General features: G+C 49.2%; 1 protein-coding gene across 1 annotated transcript; it reads right to left on the bottom strand.

The window, feature by feature from the left end:
* Positions 1-746: 746 nt before the first annotated feature.
* PLA2G10 (phospholipase A2 group X) lies at positions 747-19,209 on the bottom strand. Its single transcript, XM_038538871.1, has 4 exons — positions 19,114-19,209; positions 16,043-16,193; positions 14,476-14,582; positions 747-928 (listed from the first exon to the last, which is right to left on the bottom strand). The coding sequence occupies exons 1-4, from the start codon at positions 19,172-19,174 to the stop codon at positions 786-788; spliced, it is 462 nt and encodes a 153-aa protein (XP_038394799.1). The 5' UTR covers positions 19,175-19,209; the 3' UTR covers positions 747-785.
* Between the last annotated feature and the right edge of the window lie 1,101 nt (positions 19,210-20,310).

Below are 20,310 nucleotides of genomic sequence, written 5' to 3'. Positions count from 1 at the left end.
TTATTTATGAGAGAGACAGAGGCAGAGACATAGGCAGAGGGAGAAGCAGGCTCCCCACGGGGAGCCCCATGCAGGACTCGATCCCAGGACCCCGGAATCACACCCTGGGCCAAAGGCAGATGCTCTACTGCTAAGCCACCCAGGTGTCCCAAGAATACTCTTTCTTAAGCTCATAACTACTAGTCTAGAACTTCACAGGAGTGGGCATCTTTTTTTCCCCAAGATTTTATTTGAGAGAGAGACTGAGAAAGCAGGGGGTGAGGGGAGGAGAGGCAGAGGGAGAAGCAGAGTCCACGCTGAGCAGGGAGCCTGACTTGGGGCTCAATCCCAGGACCCCGGGGTCACAACCTGAGCTGAGGGCAGGCACTTACCTGACTGAGCCCCCCCAGGGACCCCAGGAGTGGGCATCTTGTTCATTGCCTCATCCCAGAACACAGAACAAGGCCAGGCACTTGGTAGGTGTTCGTTCATGTTTGACTCCCCACCATCAGGAGCAGGTTAGAACACAAAGCTCAGCCCTTTTTCATAAAGGGCAAACCTCAAAAATGGTATCAAACCCAATACAGCCATGAGCATGGTTGTGGTTTTACAAAAGCAGCACGGGATTTTTGACCTTAAACTGGAAACCACACAAACTCCAGCCCCAAGTTCCGGGAGAGAAAGCAAACAAGGGTTGCAGCTTCAACACTTGGCCTCACCTCCCTCCTGCAAAGAACTGAATGCTGTGTTGATGTGTGAAAAGAGTTTTATTTCCTTGTGTGAAAGAACATTCCCAGTTGGGCTAGTCAGTCACAGGTGGGCGAGTCCTTCTCACATAAGAAACGAGGGTAGAATAAGTACTTTAAGTTGTACTCAGTTTGGGCTAAGCAGTAAGCAATCTCCTTGTCACACGTGCACAAGAGTTCTTGGCACTTGTTGTCCGCTGGTCCTGAAAGAAGTGGGGAAACTGAGTCAGCAGGGTCTCACAGAGACTTGAGAGTCAACACTAGGGAGGCCAACAAAGTGGGGGGTAGGGGGGGAAAAATCCGCAGCTACATGACATTCGACAATTCACAGGATCTCTGTCATGGCAACCTCAAGAGGGAGGTGACGTTGGGCCCATTTTACAGAAACCGAAGTGGCCAGAGAAGTGTGTTCAGATGGGGAAAGTCCAAGGTCCACTTGACCTTTTGGCTTCTCTTTCCCATCAACAGTACACGACTCACCCAAGGATCCGTTCAGATACACAGGTGCCTGGGAACCATCCAGAGCTTTTTGGGAGGAGTGCTTGCTCTGCTACTTCCTCACTGGGTGACCTTGCCTAAGGTTTCAGAGCCAAGTCCTCATTGAAAACGGGATACGGGGGCACCTCGGTGGCTCAGTGGCTGAGCCTCTGCCTTTGGCTCAGGGTGTGATCCTGGAGCCCTGGGATCGAGTCCCACATCGGGCTCCCTGCAGGGAGCCTGCTTCTCCCTCTGCCTGTGTCTCTGCCTCTCTCTTTCTCTGTCTCTCATGAATAAATAGGTAAAAGTTTTAAAATAAAATCCTTAAAAAGAGAGAAACAAAACGGGGGTTACGGAGAAGCCCGAGTGAGAAAGCCCGTGTAGAGTGCCCAGCAGGGGCCTGGCAGGGGACATGCACTCTGCCAGTGTTGGCTCCACCTGCATCCCTCTGCCTTCTTTCTCCACGTCTCTCCCCCATGCTCCTTCAAGAGTGCGTTCCAGCTTTCCCTTCCAGCCAGAGCCTGCCTCTTAGAGACCCAGAGGCTGCCACTCTAAGGTAAGTCTCCTTCCACCTTGGTAATCCCACCACCAGAGATGCTCTACTTGAGGTTAGAAAGATGGCGTGGTCTTTAGGCAGTACCAGAACGCAGAATGCCTGAAACAGCTTAGACATCCTATCTGGCCATGAGGCCCTCTGCCTTTATGTGTGGGCTTGTAATTGTCCACATAATGTATGTATCAATCCCACCCACCACGGAAGCCTTCCAAATTGCTCCCAGAGACACAGTGAAGCACCAGCTATGGAGCTCACCAGCTCCATCATGGGTGTACAGCTCTGAGCCTCTTGACACATGACTTCAACCCTTCTAGGTGTTTCATCAGCACAGAGATAGGAACAGTACCCACTTCTAAGGGCTGCTGGGAGAACGAAAACACACCCAACACATCATTTTAACCAACAGATAAAAGGCAGGACATACAGTAGGCACCCAGTTAGCTGGAGCTGACCTCCTTTGGCCGCCAGCTACTCTTTAAGGATCCTCTCGTGTTCCTTGGAGGGGCACCTGGTGGCTCAGTGGTTGAGCATCTGCCTTCTGCTCAGGCCCTGATCTCAGGGTCCTGGGATCAAGTTCCCCACCGGGCTCCCTGCTCTGAGGGGCGTCTGCTTCTCCCTCTCCTTCTGCCCCTCCTTCCCCACCCCCCACTCATGCTCTCTCTCAAATAAAAATAAAAAACATTTTTTTTTCAATGTTCCTTGGAGACCCTCACAGGTGAAGCATGACAGCCAGAGGTTGGCAGCACCAGGAGGGGCGGGGTGACAGACAGGGTATCAATCAGCAGGCAGGAGGCCGGGCACACTCTGGAAATTATCTTTCTAGGCCCTGTCGTAAGCAGTACAGATTTTTTTTTTAATTAAATTCTGCCCTCCATTGCTCTCTTCCTTCCTTTTTGTTTTTAAAAAAGATTTTATTTGTTTGTTTGTTCATTCATTCATGAGAGGCAGAGACATAGGCAGAGGGAGAAGCAGGCTCCCTACGGGGAGCTCTATGCAGGACTCAATCCCAGGACCCTGGGATCATGACCTAAGCCGAAAGCAGATGCTGAAGCACAGCCACCCAGCTGCCCCATGAACAGCACAGATTGATCCACATGACTGCACCCAGAGCTTCCCAAACTCAGGCCCGCAGCAGTTCAACATTATTGCTTTAAATCCCCTCATTTTTAAAAAAAGTAAGTTGATTAGTAAATAAATTATAATTTAATCATATTACAGGGTGTTAATGACACCAAATAAATCCCACAAAAAATTTCAAAAAAATTCTATATCACTGCCATAAATAGAAAATCAAAATCTTATACCATAAAGAAACTGGTGGAAAAACAAGCAGGAACAAAGAACAGTGGACATAGATTTCTACTAGTAAAGGCTAGTTAGATGCTATTGCCTACCTAAAGGCTGTAAGCCCCAAATCAGGGTGTCTTGCTTAAAAACGGAGATTAGGGGATCCCTGGGTGGCTCAGAGGTTTAGCGCCTGCCTTCAGCCCAGGGCGTGATCCTGGAGTCCCAGGATCAAGTCCCACTTCGGGCTCCCTGCATGGAGCCTGCTTCTCCCTCTGCCTGTGTCTCTGCCTCTCTCTCTGTGTCTCTCATGAATGAATAAATAAAATCTTTAAAAAAAAAAACAAAAACAGGGAGATTAGCAAGTGTAAGAGAGGTTTAGCCTCTCCAGCTGTCAGACCACCCCACAACTGACGCTTGCTCCTTTCCTGCTTGAAAAAATTAACAGAGGACAGGAAGGGAACATTGTTCTCATTTAACCCTCAGGGCTGTGCCACCAGCACCCCAACCTTCCAGAAGAGAAATCCAAGAAGACTGGGGCCCCAACCAGGCCTCAGGACCTGTCCACAGGAAGGGAACCAGGCACCGAGTCAGTGAGGGCACACTCAACCACTGAGCCCCCCACACATCCCATGTTAACACAGGAATTTTAACGACATGAGAAACAGCTTATACTTCAGTAAAGCATAAGAGGTACAAAACATAACTGCTATATATCTTTTTTAAATTATGCACTTGAAAAAGGGAGAACACTGGAAGGTAGTTAACCAAGTGCTTGTCTGTATAGTATCTATGGGGGTTTTGTTTGCCATGAAACTTGCATTTTGTAATCTCAGACTTTTCTACTTTGAGCCCTATGAGACTTCCATGCTTGATCATGGAAAAAGCAACCTCAGACGAAATTTGAAGGGTAGCTATTTCGAAGTGTAATTTAAGATATCTGTTAGATCTAGAACACCTAGGTGGCTCAGCGGTTGAGCATCTGCCTTCGGCTCAGGTCGTGATCCCGGGGTCCTGGGATCGAGTCCCGCATCGGGCTCCCTGCAGGGACCCTGCTTCTCCCTCTGCCTGTGTCTCTGTCTCTTTCTGTGTCTCTCATGAATAAATAAATAAAATATTTTTTAAAAAGTATCTATTAGATTTAAGATATCTATAGCACCGAATGGCAGTGCCAAAAAGAGGTGCCCTGTGGGGGCTTTAGTGGCCTTCCTCCCCACAATCTTTACCAGTTTCCCTCTCTATCCTCTCCCCAGTGTCTATAAACAAACACAACTCACATTTTTTTAAGTGCCCTTGCCATGAAAACTCCCCTTTCAAGAAGAGCCCTCGAGTTCCTTTCTACATAGACATTCTAGAGATGGCTCAAATTCCCAACAGACACAACAGTTCTAGGACTTGATGCTACAGAACCACCACACGGGTGGCACAAGGAGCCACCACGGTCTCCGCAACCAGGGGCCGCAGTTAATGGGGAAGTGGTCAAAATAATGTACATTTGTGTCCCATGGGCATTGGGCAACGTCTGGAGACACTTTTGGTCATCACGACAGGGAGGGAGGATGAACTGGAGCCAAAATGTCAACAGTATCAAGACTGAGAAATTCTGTCATAGGTTATTATCTTGCTTTATCTTATTTTTTTAAGATTTTACTTATTTGTTCATGAGAAACACACAGAGAGAGAGGCAGAGACACAGGCAGAGGGAGAGGCATGCTCCCCATTGAGCAGAGGGCCTGATGCAGAACTCGATCCCAGGACCCCGGGATCACACCCTGAGCTGAAGGCAGATGCTCAACCACCGAGCCACCCAGGTACCCCTATCTTTTTTAAAGATTTTAATTTTAAGTGACCCCTACACCTAACTGTAGGGCTCTAACTCACAACCCTGAGATCAAGAGTCACATGCTCTACTGACTGAGCCAGCCAGGCGTCCCTTATTATCTTGCTTGAAAAGAATGAGGTCGACCCCTATGTTCCAAGATGTCAAAGACACAATGTTAAGTGAATAAAAATTATAAAAATATACGTAGTATGATCTGATTTCATAGGTATAGGTATGTGTATATATATGTGTGTGTATATTTAAACACACGCACAAATCTCGTGATCCCTGGTAGATGGAGCATCACTTTCCACATTACAATATTTCTGTAACGTTTGAGTTTTTCACAACAGACCCATGTTAGGTTTGAAGGAGCACAAGCATGCGGGTGAATGGACAGGTAGATAATATATACATTGATATAGATACATAGATAGATGACAAATAAATAAGTGTAAAAATCAGTAACAGAGGGCAGCCTGGGTGGCTCAGTGGTTTAGCGCTGCCTTCGGCCCAGGGCGTGATCCTGGGGACCAGGGATGGAGTCCCACATTGGGCTCCCTGCATAGAGTCTGCTTCTCCCTCTGCCTATGTCTCTGCTTCTCTCTTTGTGTGTCTTTCATGAATAAATAAATAAAAATCCTTTTTAAAAAAATCAATAACAGAGCCAGACAGTCCAGGAGCAAACCCTCTGAACTTCCCAGGGGCTGCCACACAAGAGACCTGGGCACCTGCAAAGCAGCATGACTGCGTGGACTCCTGGGGAGGGAGCCACTGAAGCTCTAGGGTGGCCTTGTGCCCATGGAGCTGGCTATCTAAGGCTGGCTGTCATGGGGACAAATACCCCAACCATCTCCTCTCCTCTCACCCGACCATCTGTATGTCCTCCCCAAGACTATTGCTACAGCCTCATAACCAGTGCCTGGCTTCCATCCTTGCTCCTTCCAGAATATGCTCCATACAGCTCCATACAGCTCCATATAGCCAAAATGGTTCGGTTAAAATGCAAATAGGATCATGTCCCTCCTCTTTTTTTTTTTTTTTTAAGATTTTATTTATTTATTCATGAAGACACGGAGAGAGGCAGAGACACAGGCAGAGGGAGAAGCAGGCTCCATGCAGGGAGCCCGACGTCGAACTCGATCCTGGGGTCTCCAGTATCAGGCCCTGGGCTAAAGGCGGCGCTAAACCACTGAGCCACCCAGGCTGTCCCCTTTCTCTGTTTTAAACCCTGGCTCCTCGTCTCAGAGGAATACTTTCAACATTGTGTAGCATCTGGACCCCATCTCTCTGCCATCACCACCTACCACTCTCATCTAAGTGACTCTGCTCCAGCCTCGACATCCTCCTTGAGCTTCTCGGACCAGCCAGACATTCATTCCTGCCTCAGGGCCTTTGCACTGGCTGTTCCTACCACCTCTTCCCACAGTTCCTTTCACATTCCCCAGGTCTCTGTTTCAATAGCATCTTATTACTGCTTCTCTGCCCCCCTGGCCATTCCATATAAAAGAGTATCCCTTACCCTGCTCCCCTGCATTGTTTATTGAGGCAAAATGCCAATAGCAAAATTTGCCATTTTAAAGTGCATGAGTCGGGATCCCTGGGTGGCTCAGCGGTTTGGCGCCTGCCTTTGGCCCAGGGCGCGATCCTGGAGTCCCGGGATCGAGTCCCGCGTCAGGCTCCGGGCATGGAGCCTGCTTCTCTCTCCTGTGTCTCTGCCTTTCTCTCTCTCTTTCTCTATCATAAATAAATAAAATCTTTTAAAAAAAAATAAATAAAGTGCATGAGTCAGTGGCATTTAGTATGTTCACACATTGTGCAACCGTCAGTCCTATCTAGATCCAAAATATTTCTATCACTCCAAAAGAAACTTCCATATCCATTAAGAAGTCACTCCCCATTACCCCTCGCCTGAGTCCCACTAACCTCTCCTGGCAACCACTAATCTGCTTTCCATCTCTATGGGTTTGCCCATTCTGGACATTTCGTATAAATGGAATCATACATTATGTGACCTTTTGCATGTGGCTTCTTTCTCTTAGCAAAATCTGCTTAAAAGTCACCCACGTTGTAGCAGGTATGATACTTCACCTGCTTTATTTTCCAACACAGCACTTATAACAACGATCAGCACAGACACTATATATCCCATCCTCCTCCTTTTAAACAACAGAACCTTATTTCTCCATCTTGCCCAAAACCTAGCACGGAGCCTGGCACAGAGTAGATTCTCAGCGACATCTGTTGGGAGAAGGACAGGAAAGTCATACTTGCCAATTCTCATACAAAGCCAGCATCTAAATTTTATCATTCTCATTTTATGCGTGAGGAAGGCAGAGCTCAGAGGGATTCAGTGGATACTTGTCCAAGACCACAGCAGTAAGCAGCGGGGGGACCAGGATTCCAGCTCAGAATCAGCTGACCCAGCTGCCTTGTGTTCCCACCCTACTCCCTGAGAAAGAGAGTTCTTTCCTTCCTTCCTTCAATTGGAGAGAGTGAAGGGAAGGATGCACACAGAGGGAGAGAGAGAATCTAAGGCAGGCTCCATGCCTAGCATGGAGCCAGACATAGGGCTTGATCTCATGACCCTGAGGTCATGACCTGAACCGAAATCAAAAGTCAGATGCTTAACCATCTGAGCCACCCAGGTGCCCCAGAAAGTTTCTTTCAAAAGCAAAACTTAGTCTGACTGCTCCATGGCCTCAAGAACACGACAGCATCATGTTAGTCAAGAATAACCAAAACTTAAAAGGAAAAACAGCCCCCAAGGATTAAGCTTAAAATAAAGGTCTGCCAGTAAATATTATTATAGGCTTAAAAACAAATTTTAATATATTTAAGTCAAGCCCATAAATGGAAAATGGGCAACACCTGTAATTAGGTAAACGGCTATGTTCGGAGTATCTCCAAACAGAATAAGAGAATATTTTTAGCCAAAAACAAATGCAGAATAGGTATTTTGGTTCTTTTCATTTGGTTCAGGGAGGGCAGCTCTATAAACAGGCACGGACTCCACCAGTAGACACACCAATAAATATTTTACAGACATCACTTTAACATGCTAAGTGGCAAGCAGAACATGCAGGTCGAAGGGAAACGGGAGAGAACTGTGAGAGATTTCCCAGTGAAGGCCCGTTTCACCTCCTCTCTGCCCACTCTCGGAGGGGGCAGTCCGGGGACAGAGGATGCACCCAGGAGCGGGCACATGGCCACCACATTAAGCAGGCCACTCCTCTCCCTGAACTTCATTCAGTTTCCTCAACTCTAAATAAGAGGGCTGGACGAGACCAAGTCTGGGACACTTTCAGTCCTAAAAATTCAGCTTTGCTCTTATACCAACCACTACTTGATGCTAAGGAGATACAGCTGAGAGTCCATGAATATTTTTAAGGCCATCCTTCTAGTAACCCCTTCCTTCCCTGCAGCTCAGGAGCTGAGAGTTTAATGGAGAGTCATCCCAGATTTCACCATTCTCTCTAATGGAGGTAACAGGGGCCAGAGAGAAGTTCAGATCAAGCGGACAGCTGGAGAAGGAAAGGGAAAGAGGAACAGCCCCTGTCCAACCTGTTTATCGTATTATAGACCCTTTTTTTCACCTTGGCAATACCCATCTTCCAGATAAGGAAACTAAGGCACAGGGAGGTCATTCATCTAGGGCCAAGTGATGGGTACCAAGACCAACAAGGGTACCAAGACTACTCAGTGGGGCAAAGTAAGTCTCTTCAATAAATGGTGCCAGGGGCAGCCCCGGTGGCGCAGCGGTTTAGCGCCGCCTGCAGCCCGGGGCGTGATCCTGGAGACCCTGGATCGAGTCCCACGTCGGGCTCCCTGCATGAAGCCTGCTTCTCCCTCTGCCTGTGTCTGCCTCTCTCTCTCTGTCTCTATGAATAAATAAATAAAAATCTTAAAAATAAAAAAATAAAAAAATAAATGGTGCCAGAAGAACTGGATATACACATGCAAAAGAAGGAAGGTGGATCCCTACCTCACACATATACAAACATTAACTCAGAGTCGATCAATGACCTAAACGTAAGAGTTCAAATTATAAAGCTATTAGAAAAAAAAGAGGGGTAAATCTTTGTGACATAGGATCTGGCAGTGGATTCTTAGAGGCCAACAAAAACTCAATAAAAAACAAAATAGAAAAAAAAAAACAAAAAAAAAACAACAAAAAAAAAACAAAATAGATAATCTGGACTTTTTTCAAAATTAAGACTTTTATGCATCCAATATGTTATCAATAAAATGCAAAAACAACCTACAAAGTGGAAGAAAATGTTTGAAAATCACATATCTGATAAGGGTCTAGGATCCAGAATATATAAAGAACTCTTATAACTCAATAGCAAAGAGACAACCCAATAAAAAATGAGCAAAGAGGCACCTGGTGGGCTCAGTGTGTGACCCTCAGTCTCAGGGTTGTGAGTTCAAGCCCAATGTTGAGTGTAGAGATTACTTAAAAATAAAAACTTTAAAAATAAATAAACAAAATAAAAATGAGCAAAAGACTTGAACAGACATTTCTCCAAAGAAAACATAAGAATGGCCAACAAGCACATGAAAAGACACTCAATGTCATTAGTCATTACAGAAATGCAAACCAAAACCATGAGATACACTGAGCAGCCCCACTAAAAACAGAACAAATGAGAAGATAATAAGCATTGACAAGGCTGTGAAGAAGCTGGGTCCCTCATACACGGCCAATGACAATACGAAGGAGTGCAGCTTCCGTAGAAAAGTTTGGCGGTTCCTCAAAAAGTAAAACAGAGAATTGCCAGATGACCCTGCAATTCCATTCATAGTGATAGACCCCAAAGAAATTAAAACGGGCGCTCAAATACTTATTCATGAATGTTCAGAGCAGCACTATTCGCAGTACTCAGAAGGTGCAAAGAACCCAGTGTCCACCAACAGATGAATGGATAAACAGAATGTGGTCTGTCCCCACAGACGGAATGTTACTCAGCCATAAAAAGGAATGAAGTTCAGCTACGTCCCACAATATGAAATGAACCTTAAAAATATAACAGTAAGTGAAGGAAGACAAACACCAAAGCCACAGATGATATGATTTCATTTATATGAAATTATATACATAATGTATATTATATCAATAGATTTATGGATTCTAATTGTATACATATTCATATATTTAGCATATTGATTAATATATTACCATATAGTTACATGTTATATATAATTATATTTTTTGTATATGTATATATATAAATCTATATATAACGTGTTATCTATAATTATATTTTCTATATGTTCTAATTATATATAATAGATTCTAATAGATATATATGTCTATTATATAGTATTATATGTTATAATATAATTATATACCATTATATATGGCATATATATAATGCTGTGTTGTGCTGGGATTCTCTCCCTCCATCTCTCTCTGCCCCTACCCCCCTCACATGCATGTACCTTCTCTCTCTCTCAAAAAAAAAAGGAAGTAATGGGGCACTGGCTGGCTCACTTGGCGCAGTATATATATATATATATATAAATAATTCTAATTATATATATAATATATAATATATTCTAATTATATATATAAATATAATTTTTATATATTTATAAAATATATATTCCTAAACGTGAATAAATTCTAATATATAATATAAATATATATAATTATATATATAAAATTCTAATTTTATATATATAAAATATATATAATATATATAATTCTAATATATATATAATAGATTCTAGTCTAATTCTAATATATATATAATATATATATATATAAAATTAGAATCAATATAGCCATAGAGATGGAAAGCAAATTGGTGGTTGCCAGGTGCCAGCGGCAGGGGAAATAGGAACTGACTGCCTAGTGGGGTTATTTTGAGGAAAAGGGTAGGGTTGGAAGAAAATCTTTTGGAGCTAGACAGAGGTGGTGGGTGGAGGACACTATAAATGTATTAAATATCACTGAAATTTATGCTATTAATGTTTAATATTTTGTTATGTTTATCTCAATTAAAAATAAGAAGGAAGAAATGGTACAGAACCAGTTTCTGGGTCAGCAGCCTTACCTACGTTGTACGTGTACTATTAGTTCCTATTTTTATTTATTTATTTTTTCAGATTTTATTTTTAAGTAATCTCTACACCCAATATGGGGCTCGGACTCATGACCCCAGATCAAGCGTCACATGCTGCGCCAAGTGAGCCAGCCCCATTACTTCCTTTTTTTTGAGAGAGAGAGAGAGGGTGCATGCATGTGAGGGGGTTAGGGGCAGAGAGAGATGGAGGGAGAGAATCCCAGCACAGCAGAGCCCTACACGGGGCTCGATCCCACAACCCCGAGATCACGACCAAAATCAAGAGTTGGACGCCCAACCGACTGAGCCACCCAGGGGCCCCTACTTCCTATGTTTAAAATACATCCAGCTTTTTAATTTGAAAGGAACTCAAATACATGGAAAATACCATCCATCAAAAGGTAATCCTAAAAATAAATGCCTCAGTCCATTTCTTACTGCTTTAAGAGAAAACCAGTAAGGTTGCTTTGAGGGACACTTAACATTTTTAACTGCTGTTTTATTTTTCTTCTAACTGCAGAAGCGACTAGTTGTAAAACGTACAGTGAAGTTAGGATGGATTCTGTTACAATTATCCTCCTTAAATACATGCTGCTTGCGAGTAAAGACAAGATAAATGGGTAGGCAGATAGATAAATAGGAAAAATCTTTTTTAATGAATTTATTTATTTATTCATGAGAGACACAGAGAGGGACAGAGACTCAGGCAGAGGGAGAAGCAGGCGCCCTACAGGGAGCCCGATGTGGGACTCGATCCAGGGACCCCAGGATCACGCCCTGGGCCAAAGGCAGACGCTCAACCACTGAGCCACCCAGGTGCCCCAATAGGGAGAATTTTTTTAAGGCAGAATTCAATTGATGAACAGAACTGTTCTTGGATACAAGCCTGCTCTCTCTGTTAAAAAAAATAAAATAAAATCAGCAAGTGTTCTAAGGATGTTAAAGCTAAAGTAGCAGTGAACTGAGACTTTCTCCTCCACAAAGTTAGAAGGATTGTAAGAGAGGGGCACCTGGCTGGCTCAGTCAGGGGAGCGTGTGACTCTTGATTTCATGAGGTGAGTTAAGCCCCATGGGGATACTGAGGCCCTGACCAATCAGGGCTGGCCCACCGTCACAGGATCTGAGTCACTGACTGAGCTGGTGACCACTAGGTCAGGGACTGCAAACCCACATGTCCACTGGGACAGGCAGTGCTAATAAGTGAAGAAAACATGCATCAAACACAGAAATACTCCTCATTTCGACAAATAAATGGGCTCAGCACTCCCATGTATTTTGTGGAAGCAGTAAGACTCTCAGTCTACCTTCTTTCTACCTGAGTTTGTCAGAAATATCTATTTTCTGAGGTGCCAGTGTGGCTCAGTTGGCTAAGCATCTGCCTTTGGCTCAGGTCATGTTCCTGGGGTCCTGGGATCAAGTCCCTGATCAGGCTCCCTGCTCAGCGGGGAGTCTGCTTTTTCCCTCTCCCTCGGGCCCTCTCCCTCCCCTCCACTCTTGTTCTCTCTTCTCTCAAAAAAAACCATAATAAAACCTTGAAAAAAAGAGAGAAATATTTATTTTCCATAACCAAATGAAGAGCACAAAGGAAGTGGAATAGGGTAATTGTCACTTGTCCTCACTGGGAGTCTATAGGGCATAGTGAGGACTGGGGCAGATGGGAGAGATTGGCTCTCCCTGTAATTGGCAGTCCCTCTAAGCTCCGGCCAAAGGTTGCTACTGGGTTTGATGCAACTGGAGCCCCCAGTTTTTTGTTTTTTTGTTTTGTTTTGCTTTACCCCCAGTTTTTTTGAAAGGAAAACCAGACATTCAGAAATTCCGATTTTTTAGTGTGACCTATTTTGATTTTTCAAGTATGGGCTCAAACTGCTTTTCTAAACACTGCACAGGTGAAGCCAGACATCTGCAGGACAATCGTGGCTTGGGGACACCAGCTTGCAATACTATTAGCCCTATTTTGAGAGAGGAGGACACAGTGTCCAGAGACAGGAAAAGGTTTTCCTGAGGTCCCCAAATGGTAAGTGCCAGAATGTCCCTAGAACGTGGGCTTGTTCTGGCTCAGCCTCAGGGAAGAAGGCCCAGTGTCATGAACACTCATCTTATAGGCTCAGCTAAGTTTCTTCCCACCCCCCCCACCCCCCCCACCCCCGCCAACGCATTTACTAGGAGGGGACCCAGACCACAGCCTCCACAGCCTCTGGTCCCCCTAGTGCAGTACATTTGGGGCGGGAGCCTCAGAATCATGGTGTAGGCAGGTCATCAGACCATGCCAAGCTGGAGCTGGCCTGCATCTCAAGGGGATCCCATGTTTTGATGCCCGTCAGACTAACTTGCAGAGACCAGGCACTTCACCCTCACCCAGCTCAGGCTGTGTATTCCTTTTCTTTCTAAGCTTTGGCTCACGAGTAATTCATGGAGACGTTCTCTTCGTAAGAGAAGCGAGGGGCGCCCGGGGGGCTCAGTTGCTTAACCGTCCGCCTTCGGCTCAGGTCATGATCCCGGGCTCCCCATGGAGCCCCGCATCGGGCTCCCTGCTCAGCCGGGAGCTGCTTTTCCTTCCCCCTACTCATGCACACACACACACACACTCTCTCTCTCTCTCTCTCTCTCGCTCTCTCTCTCAAATCGATTTTTTTTAAGATTTTATTTATTTATTCATGAGAGATACAGAGAGAGAGGCAGAGACACAGGCAGAGGGAGAAGCAGGCTCCATGCAGGGAGCCCAATGCGGGACTCGATCCTGGGACCCCAGGATCACACCCTGGGCCCAAGGCTGACACTCAACGACTGAGCCCCCCAGGCAATCCCCAAAATCGATTTTTTTAATCCAGATTTAAAAAAAAAATCTTTAAAAGGAGGGAAACATTATAGGAATGTGAACTTGCCTTCCACCACACTGCCCTCAGCCCGATCCTGTCCCTAGTGATGACCACAGCTACCCACAACACGCCACGTATCTCTATATACCTTTTTCTGAGCTTTGCAAGTGTCTACACGTAGCCATGGAAAGTAAGCAGGCTACTGTGTTGCAAGCTTCTCTCCTCCTTCCTTCCTTCTTCTTTCCTCTTTCTTTCTTTCTCTTTCTTTCTTTCTTTCTTTCTTTCTTTCTTTCTTTCTTTCTTTCCTTTCTTTCCTTTCTTTCCTTCTTTCCTTCTAGAAATGTGCTTTACCAGACATGTCATTCTGCAGCTTGCTTTTCCACTCAACACCTTCTCGGGCCAGCACGAGGATCTATCTTATCCATCTCAGCAGGCTGCAGAGTCATCCATAATAAGAAGACATCACAGGTTTATCTACCCATGCCCCATCTGATGGACACTGAGGTCATTTACACCTGGTGTCACTTCGATCTTTTTTAGCTTTTGTCCAGACCAAAGAAATAGGTTTCTCCGTCCCTTTCTGTACGTGCCAGGTGTTACAGATCACTTCTCGTAGATAACCCCAGGGGGTGGCCTCTGGGGCATTGGGAGCAGTGGTGAGTTCCTGCGGCCAGGATGCCCGGGCCTCCCGGGGAGGTAGGTGCGGGCGCTGCTGGGGACTCACCACACACGATGCTCTGGTTGACACACTGCCAGGGGTAGCGCTCCATCTTGGGTCTGCAGCCAGCCTGCTCGGCACGCATGTAGCAGCAGTCGTGCTGATGACAGCACCTGCGGGTGGCAGACAGGTGGACCAGCAAGTGGGTGCAGGCGGGGATGCCCTCGTGGCCATCCTCCTGCGCTGGGACTATGGGCAAGTGAGGACACGCAGGGAGCCAGCCTCCTCTGGTCCAAGCTTTGTCCCTGAGAATCCCCACCCTGGGAAATCATTTTGCGGAGCCCCAGTGTGTGCTGCTGGGCCCAGTCCCCTGGCCCCCCACTCCCCCCACCACCACCACCCCACCCCCGCCACCTGCCTCCTCTGTGTCTCTGAGCTGCAGCTGCACCTGCCGCCTCTCTGGGCCTGGAGTGAGCCGAGCCCTGCGTGCCTCCTGCCTCTGCCCGGGGACAGCTTCCTGCCCACCCTCCCTCCCCTGGTCTCAGCCCAAGAACCAGCCTCTGTCCCAAGATGTCACCCAGCTCCCGATGTCCCCAGTCTGGTCTCCTGGTTACACCCTCTCATAAAACTAGGTTCCTTCCCTTGGGGGGCAGGTTTATAATGAGACTCTCATTTCAGGGACAGACTGATGAGCACCTGTCCTCACTGGCCAGAGCTCTGTGGGGACAGGACCGTTTCAGAGATGAGGTCAGCCCGATTCCACTCTGCCCTCAAAGAGCCCCCAGTCTAGTGGGGGAGGCAGACAAGCCATCGGACACCACATGCATGGCGAGAAGTGCTGGGACGGAGGAGAGGGGGCTTCCAGGAGCCAGAGGCGGGGCACAGCCGGGCTTCAGGGCAGCCTTCCCGGACCTCATCTGGGAGGACGGGGAGGAAGAGGACTATGACACATGGGAGCAGGAGCCTTGGAAGCACGAGACCCAGCAAAGACCTGTCTGTGACGACCAGGTCCTCGGAGCCAGGGAAGAGCCCATCGCATTCTGCTCTCGGCCACCTACCCCTGGCTGTGTGGCAGTGAGTGTTCCTGAGCCTCAGGGGACAGCCCTCATGCCCGCCCCTACAGATAAATGAAAGGAAGTCCCAGAAAGACCCAAACCCACAGCAGGCACTTCTCACCTGGCAGTGGAGCGTAGGGATTAGGGGCATCCAGCCGGCCAGGCTGCCCGGATTCGGATCCCAGCCCCCACCCTTTACTCCCTCGGTGGCCCCAGACAAATTACTTATCTCTCTGGCCTCAGTGTCCTCATCTCTGAAACGGGGTTGTTGTGAGGACTAAGAGGGGTTCTCAGAACAGTTCCTGGTGCACAGTAAGTCTGATCAACTTTACGTTACTTTTTCAGGCAAAGTAATTCATCCGATGGCCCGACTGGGATGCAGCTGGCACCAGGGTCTGTCCCCATTGGCGGTACCCAGGAAGCCCTCTGCCTGTAAGGTTGTACCACGTGCTGGAATTTTCCTAGTCTAAATAGAAAGCTCGCTTATGGGCATTTCCTTACATAGGCCTTAACTAAAGATCCTTAGACCTTATATAGGTCCTCAGACCTTTTAAAGCTGAGCCCAGGTATGCACTCACCAGTCGATGGTATCCCGGGGCTGGCCATAGCCACCCAGGCCACAGTAGCAGCCATAGCTTATGTAGGACAGGGGGCTGCGGGTACCAACACAGTTCATGGTCCCTGCCAGTTCTAGAAGCCCACGCCGATGCACATGTGACCTAGGGGAAGCTAGAGGAAAACAGAAACCAGAGGTTGCAGGGCAGGGTTTGGGGTTAAGGGCACAGTCTAAGAAGGGCTTGGATGATGCTGGGTTTGAATCCTGCTTCTCCTACTTCCTGGCTGTGTGACCTTAGACAACTTACTCAACCCTCTATGCCTTGGTTTCCTCGTTTAAAAATAGGGAGATAAAGGGAACCTCATTTTATCAAACGAAAGGACATCATGCATGTAAAGCAGCAGGCACATAACAAGCTCTAACAACCTCTAATGTCTTCAAGGCAGCCACGAGAGAGAAAACGAGTCACGGAGCCACAGCATCTGAAAGGTCACACCCCTGGGCCTTTGCACAGGAATGTTCTGATTTCCAATCTCCTGCCCTCATCTACTCCAGATGAAGTCAGATTGCTGGTCCCACGTCAAACGTCTGCCCAGTTGCCGGTGCTGGGCATTGGGTGTCAGAGATGAGCTAAACAGGGTCCCTGCCACCAAGGAGGGCTCCTCTGCAGGGGCTTTCTGTCCCTGGGTCTCCCTCTGCCCCTACCACTCCTCTCCAGACTCTGGATCAGTGCCTTTTGCATCTTCTCTATTTTTCACTGCCCACGCATGGATTCTTCCCGCAGGGAGACCCCGTGGCCTGAGCCCAGCCATTTGTCTCGATCCCCAAGCAGCTCTGACACTCAGCAACGCATAGGAGGTATGACTGGAACCCTGCGACTCACAGTGAGGAAGAGGAGACCAGGGCAGGAAGGAACGACCCCTACGGTCCCACAGCCCACAGGAACCTGATCTGACTAGGGGGCTTCCACCTCCAAACCAGCGCGCCTTCCCCTTCACCCAATAACGCCAAAGGCAGGAGGCCTGCCGGGATGACACAGCTGAGAGGCACCAACGTGGCCACTGCCGGGCACCAGGGGCCTCCAAACCCTCTGTCGTGACCTGGGCATCCAATAATCCCAAAGCAACTCCTCTGTCCAGTGAAGGCAATGAGTCTGCTCTCTGGCATTGGTAAAAAACAAAACAAAACAAAAAAACAAACAAACAAACAAACAAAAAAAAAAACAGAGCACCAGGAAAGAGGGCAAGTGCTTGAACCTCACCTCATACCAACCACCACGCTCCCTGACAGGCACCTCCTATTGTCAATAGCACAGCCACCTTGTCTTGCAGGTAGCTGTCCTCCCACTGACAGATGGAGAGACTGAGGCCACAGATGCACAGGGTTGGTGAGGCCCAGAGGGGAAACTCTCACCAGGGCCTGCCTGATTCCTGGGTGTCCGCTCCGGGACTGAGAGCCAGGCCAGGGCTGTGCATCGCATCTGCACATCAAGGTCTCATCTCTTTTCATCTAAAAATGGGTTTCCATCACCTTGACTTTTTTTGAAGAGTCAGGCCCAAATTAAACCCATTGTGGGTTTTTTTATTTGTTTTTTTCTCAGTGGAAAAAGTACCCTATTTGTGGGGGCAGAGGAAAAATAGAGATGAGTTAAATAAAAAAACACAGAAACAAGTTTAATTAAAACTTTGCCCACCCCCTTCCCCCGGTGACAAGTCCTCACTCTTGCAGAACTGGCCAGGTGCTGCTCCCGGCTGCCCACGTGTCTGCCCAAAACCTCCCTTGGCTCCCACCACCCTCCAGAGGCTCCGGGGCCTCGTTGCAGCCCAGAGGCTCTGCACGAGCCGGGTCTTCCCACCCCGCCATGTCCTCTCTCAACACCCCCATGCAGACCCTGCTCATCATTAACCTCTCCCCCGGTTGAACTTCGGATCACATCCTCTCTGCGCTGCAGATGCCCTCACTCCCTGCTCACCTGTCACCTCCTTCTCTAATCCACCTGGCCCGCAGGGGACCACAAGGGTCCTTATCACACTGTGCTGCTGTTTATGCGAGTGACCTTCCGGGCTGGGAGCTCTTTGAGGGCAGATCTCTGCTGTAGACAGCTCCAGAATCCCCGGCACACAGTGGGCTTCCAGAAAAGGTTCCCTGAGCTCCGGATCCACAGAGCCCCGAGGCACACTCCCAGGCTGAGCATACCTGAGGGGGCCCCAGTCCTAACCCCCTACCCCAAAGCTGTCCCCAGAGGTCCCCCACCCGCACCTGACCACAGCGTGGCAACGTCAGGGTCCTGCGCACACCCCCCTACAGAGGACCACGGCTTGGGGCAGATGTCCAGCACCGAGTTTGGAACCAAGGAAAACACTCCCTCGTGCCAACTTAGGTGAGGCAGGTCATTCTGGGGTCTGTTTGCTCTGTCTGCCCACAACACCCTCTGCTTGGGAGTGCCAAGGCTGTCCAGGCGTGCCGTGGGCCCGAGTCTGTGTGTGTGTGTGTGTGTGTCCACATTGGGCTGTCTGGTATGCCTGAGCTGTGTGTGTCGGGGGGTGTGCACCACCGTGTTCCCTCCCAGGCACCCCTGCCTGTGTCCGTGCATGAACCTGTCCACGAATTCTACACCTGAGAGCCCCGGTGAGGCCTAAGGTGTTGTGCACCCCAGCATCTCCCTGCTTGTGGTGTGTCTGTGTATTTTCCTGTGAGTGGGTGTGTCTGTACACCTCCCCGGGGGGCGGGGGGAGGCAGGTATTGAGGGGACCTCTTCAAGGGTGATGGCGGGGGGCAGGTGAGAAAGCCACCTTCTGCTCTTCCCCTGCCTCTCCCAGGTGTCCCCCTCCCCCTGGCAGGGGGGGACCTCAGACCCCAGAGACAGGTTGGGGGAAGGGTCAGTTCACAGCCCCCAGGCCAGGCGTCTGGAGGGTGCCCCTGGGGCAGGGCTGGGGGACAGGGATCCCGGAAACCTGGCAGGAGCGCGCAGGGGTGCTGAAGAGCTCGCGCGCCCCGGCGGTGGGGTCGGGGGAGGCGGGGGGAGGCTGATGAGTTGGAAGGGCTGCAGGGGGTACCCCGGTTCCTCCGGGGCGCCTGTCCCCGCTCACTCACCGGCGCTGGGCGCGAGCGCGTGTGCCAGGAGCAGCAGCAGCAGCAGCGGCGGCGGCGGCATTGCGGGCGGCCGCGCACAGCGGACCCACCCGACGGCGGCAGGTGCGGGCCCTCTGCCGGCCGCCGCGCTCCGGCCCGCGCCCCCTGCCCGCCGCCCCGCCCCGCCCCGCCCCGCCCCTGCCCCCCGCCCCGGCCCCCGCCCCGGGCCCGGCCTGCGGGCGGGGCGAGCGCTCCCGGACCTCCGCCGCCGCTCCCAGGGCGCAGTGGGCGCGCGGCCCGGGCCGAGGCGCGGCTCCGGGGACCGGGAGAGCTGCGGGGGGCGGGCGGGGCGGGGGGGGCGGGGGGCTGGCGGGGAGCGGGCAGCAGAGGCGCTCTGCGGCTGGCATCACCTGCGGGCCCTCCCCGCGCTCCCTGGATGCCCGAGAGGAAGGCGAGACGGGGCGGGGAGGGCGGACGGAACTGATCCTACACGGTTTAGTTCAGTTCTTTTTTTTTTTAAGGTTTTACTTTATTTTAGGGGGGCTCAGTGGTTGAGTGTCTGCCTTTGGCCCAGGGCGTGATCCCGGGATCCTGGGATGGGGTCCTGGGATCGAGTCCTACATCGGGCTCCCTGCATGGAGCCTGCTTCTCCCTCTGCCTGTGTCTCTGCCTCTCTCCCTGCGTTGAATGAACGAATGAATGAATGAAAGAAATCTTTCCTTTTTTTGAAAGATCTTATTTGGGGGATCCCTGGGTGGCTCAGCGGTTTAGCGCCTGCCTTTGGCCCAGGACGCGATCCTGGAGTCCCGGGATCGAGTCCCGCGTCGGGCTCCCGGCGTGGAGCCTGCTTCTCCCTCTGCCTGTGTCTCTGCCTCTCTCTCTCTCTCTATGTCTATCATGAATAAAAAATAAATAAATCTTAAAAAAAAGATCTTATTTTATTAAGTAATTTCTACACCCGATCTAGGGCTGGAACCCACAACCCCAGGTTTCAAGAGTCTCTCACTCTACCACCTGAGCCAGCTAGGTGCCCCTTGAACATTTTATTTTATTTTATTTTTTAAGATTCCATTTATCCATTCATGAGAGACAGAGAGAGAGAGAGAGGCAGAGACACAGGCAGAGGGAGAAGCAGGCTCCAAGCAGGGAGCCTGGTATGGGACTCGATCCTGGGTCTCCAGGATCACACCCGGGGGGCCAAAGGCGGCGCTAAACGGC

The sequence above is a fragment of the Canis lupus genome, chromosome 6, assembly GCF_011100685.1.
Source record: "Canis lupus familiaris isolate Mischka breed German Shepherd chromosome 6, alternate assembly UU_Cfam_GSD_1.0, whole genome shotgun sequence".
NCBI lineage: Eukaryota > Metazoa > Chordata > Mammalia > Carnivora > Canidae > Canis > Canis lupus.
This window is presented reverse-complemented; position numbering and strand designations above follow the sequence as displayed.

Excerpts from the sequence above, each read along its gene's own strand:
- PLA2G10 (XM_038538871.1), bottom strand. The coding sequence starts at position 19,174 with ATGCCGCCGCCGCCGCTGCTGCTGCTGCTGCTCCTGGCACACGCGCTC. Across the intron at positions 16,194-19,113 it reads CGCGCTCGCGCCCAGCGCCG|CTTCCCCTAGGTCACATGTG; the intron begins GTGAGTGAGCGG and ends GTTTTCCTCTAG. Across the intron at positions 929-14,475 it reads CAACCAGAGCATCGTGTGTG|GACCAGCGGACAACAAGTGC; the intron begins GTGAGTCCCCAG and ends CACTTCTTTCAG.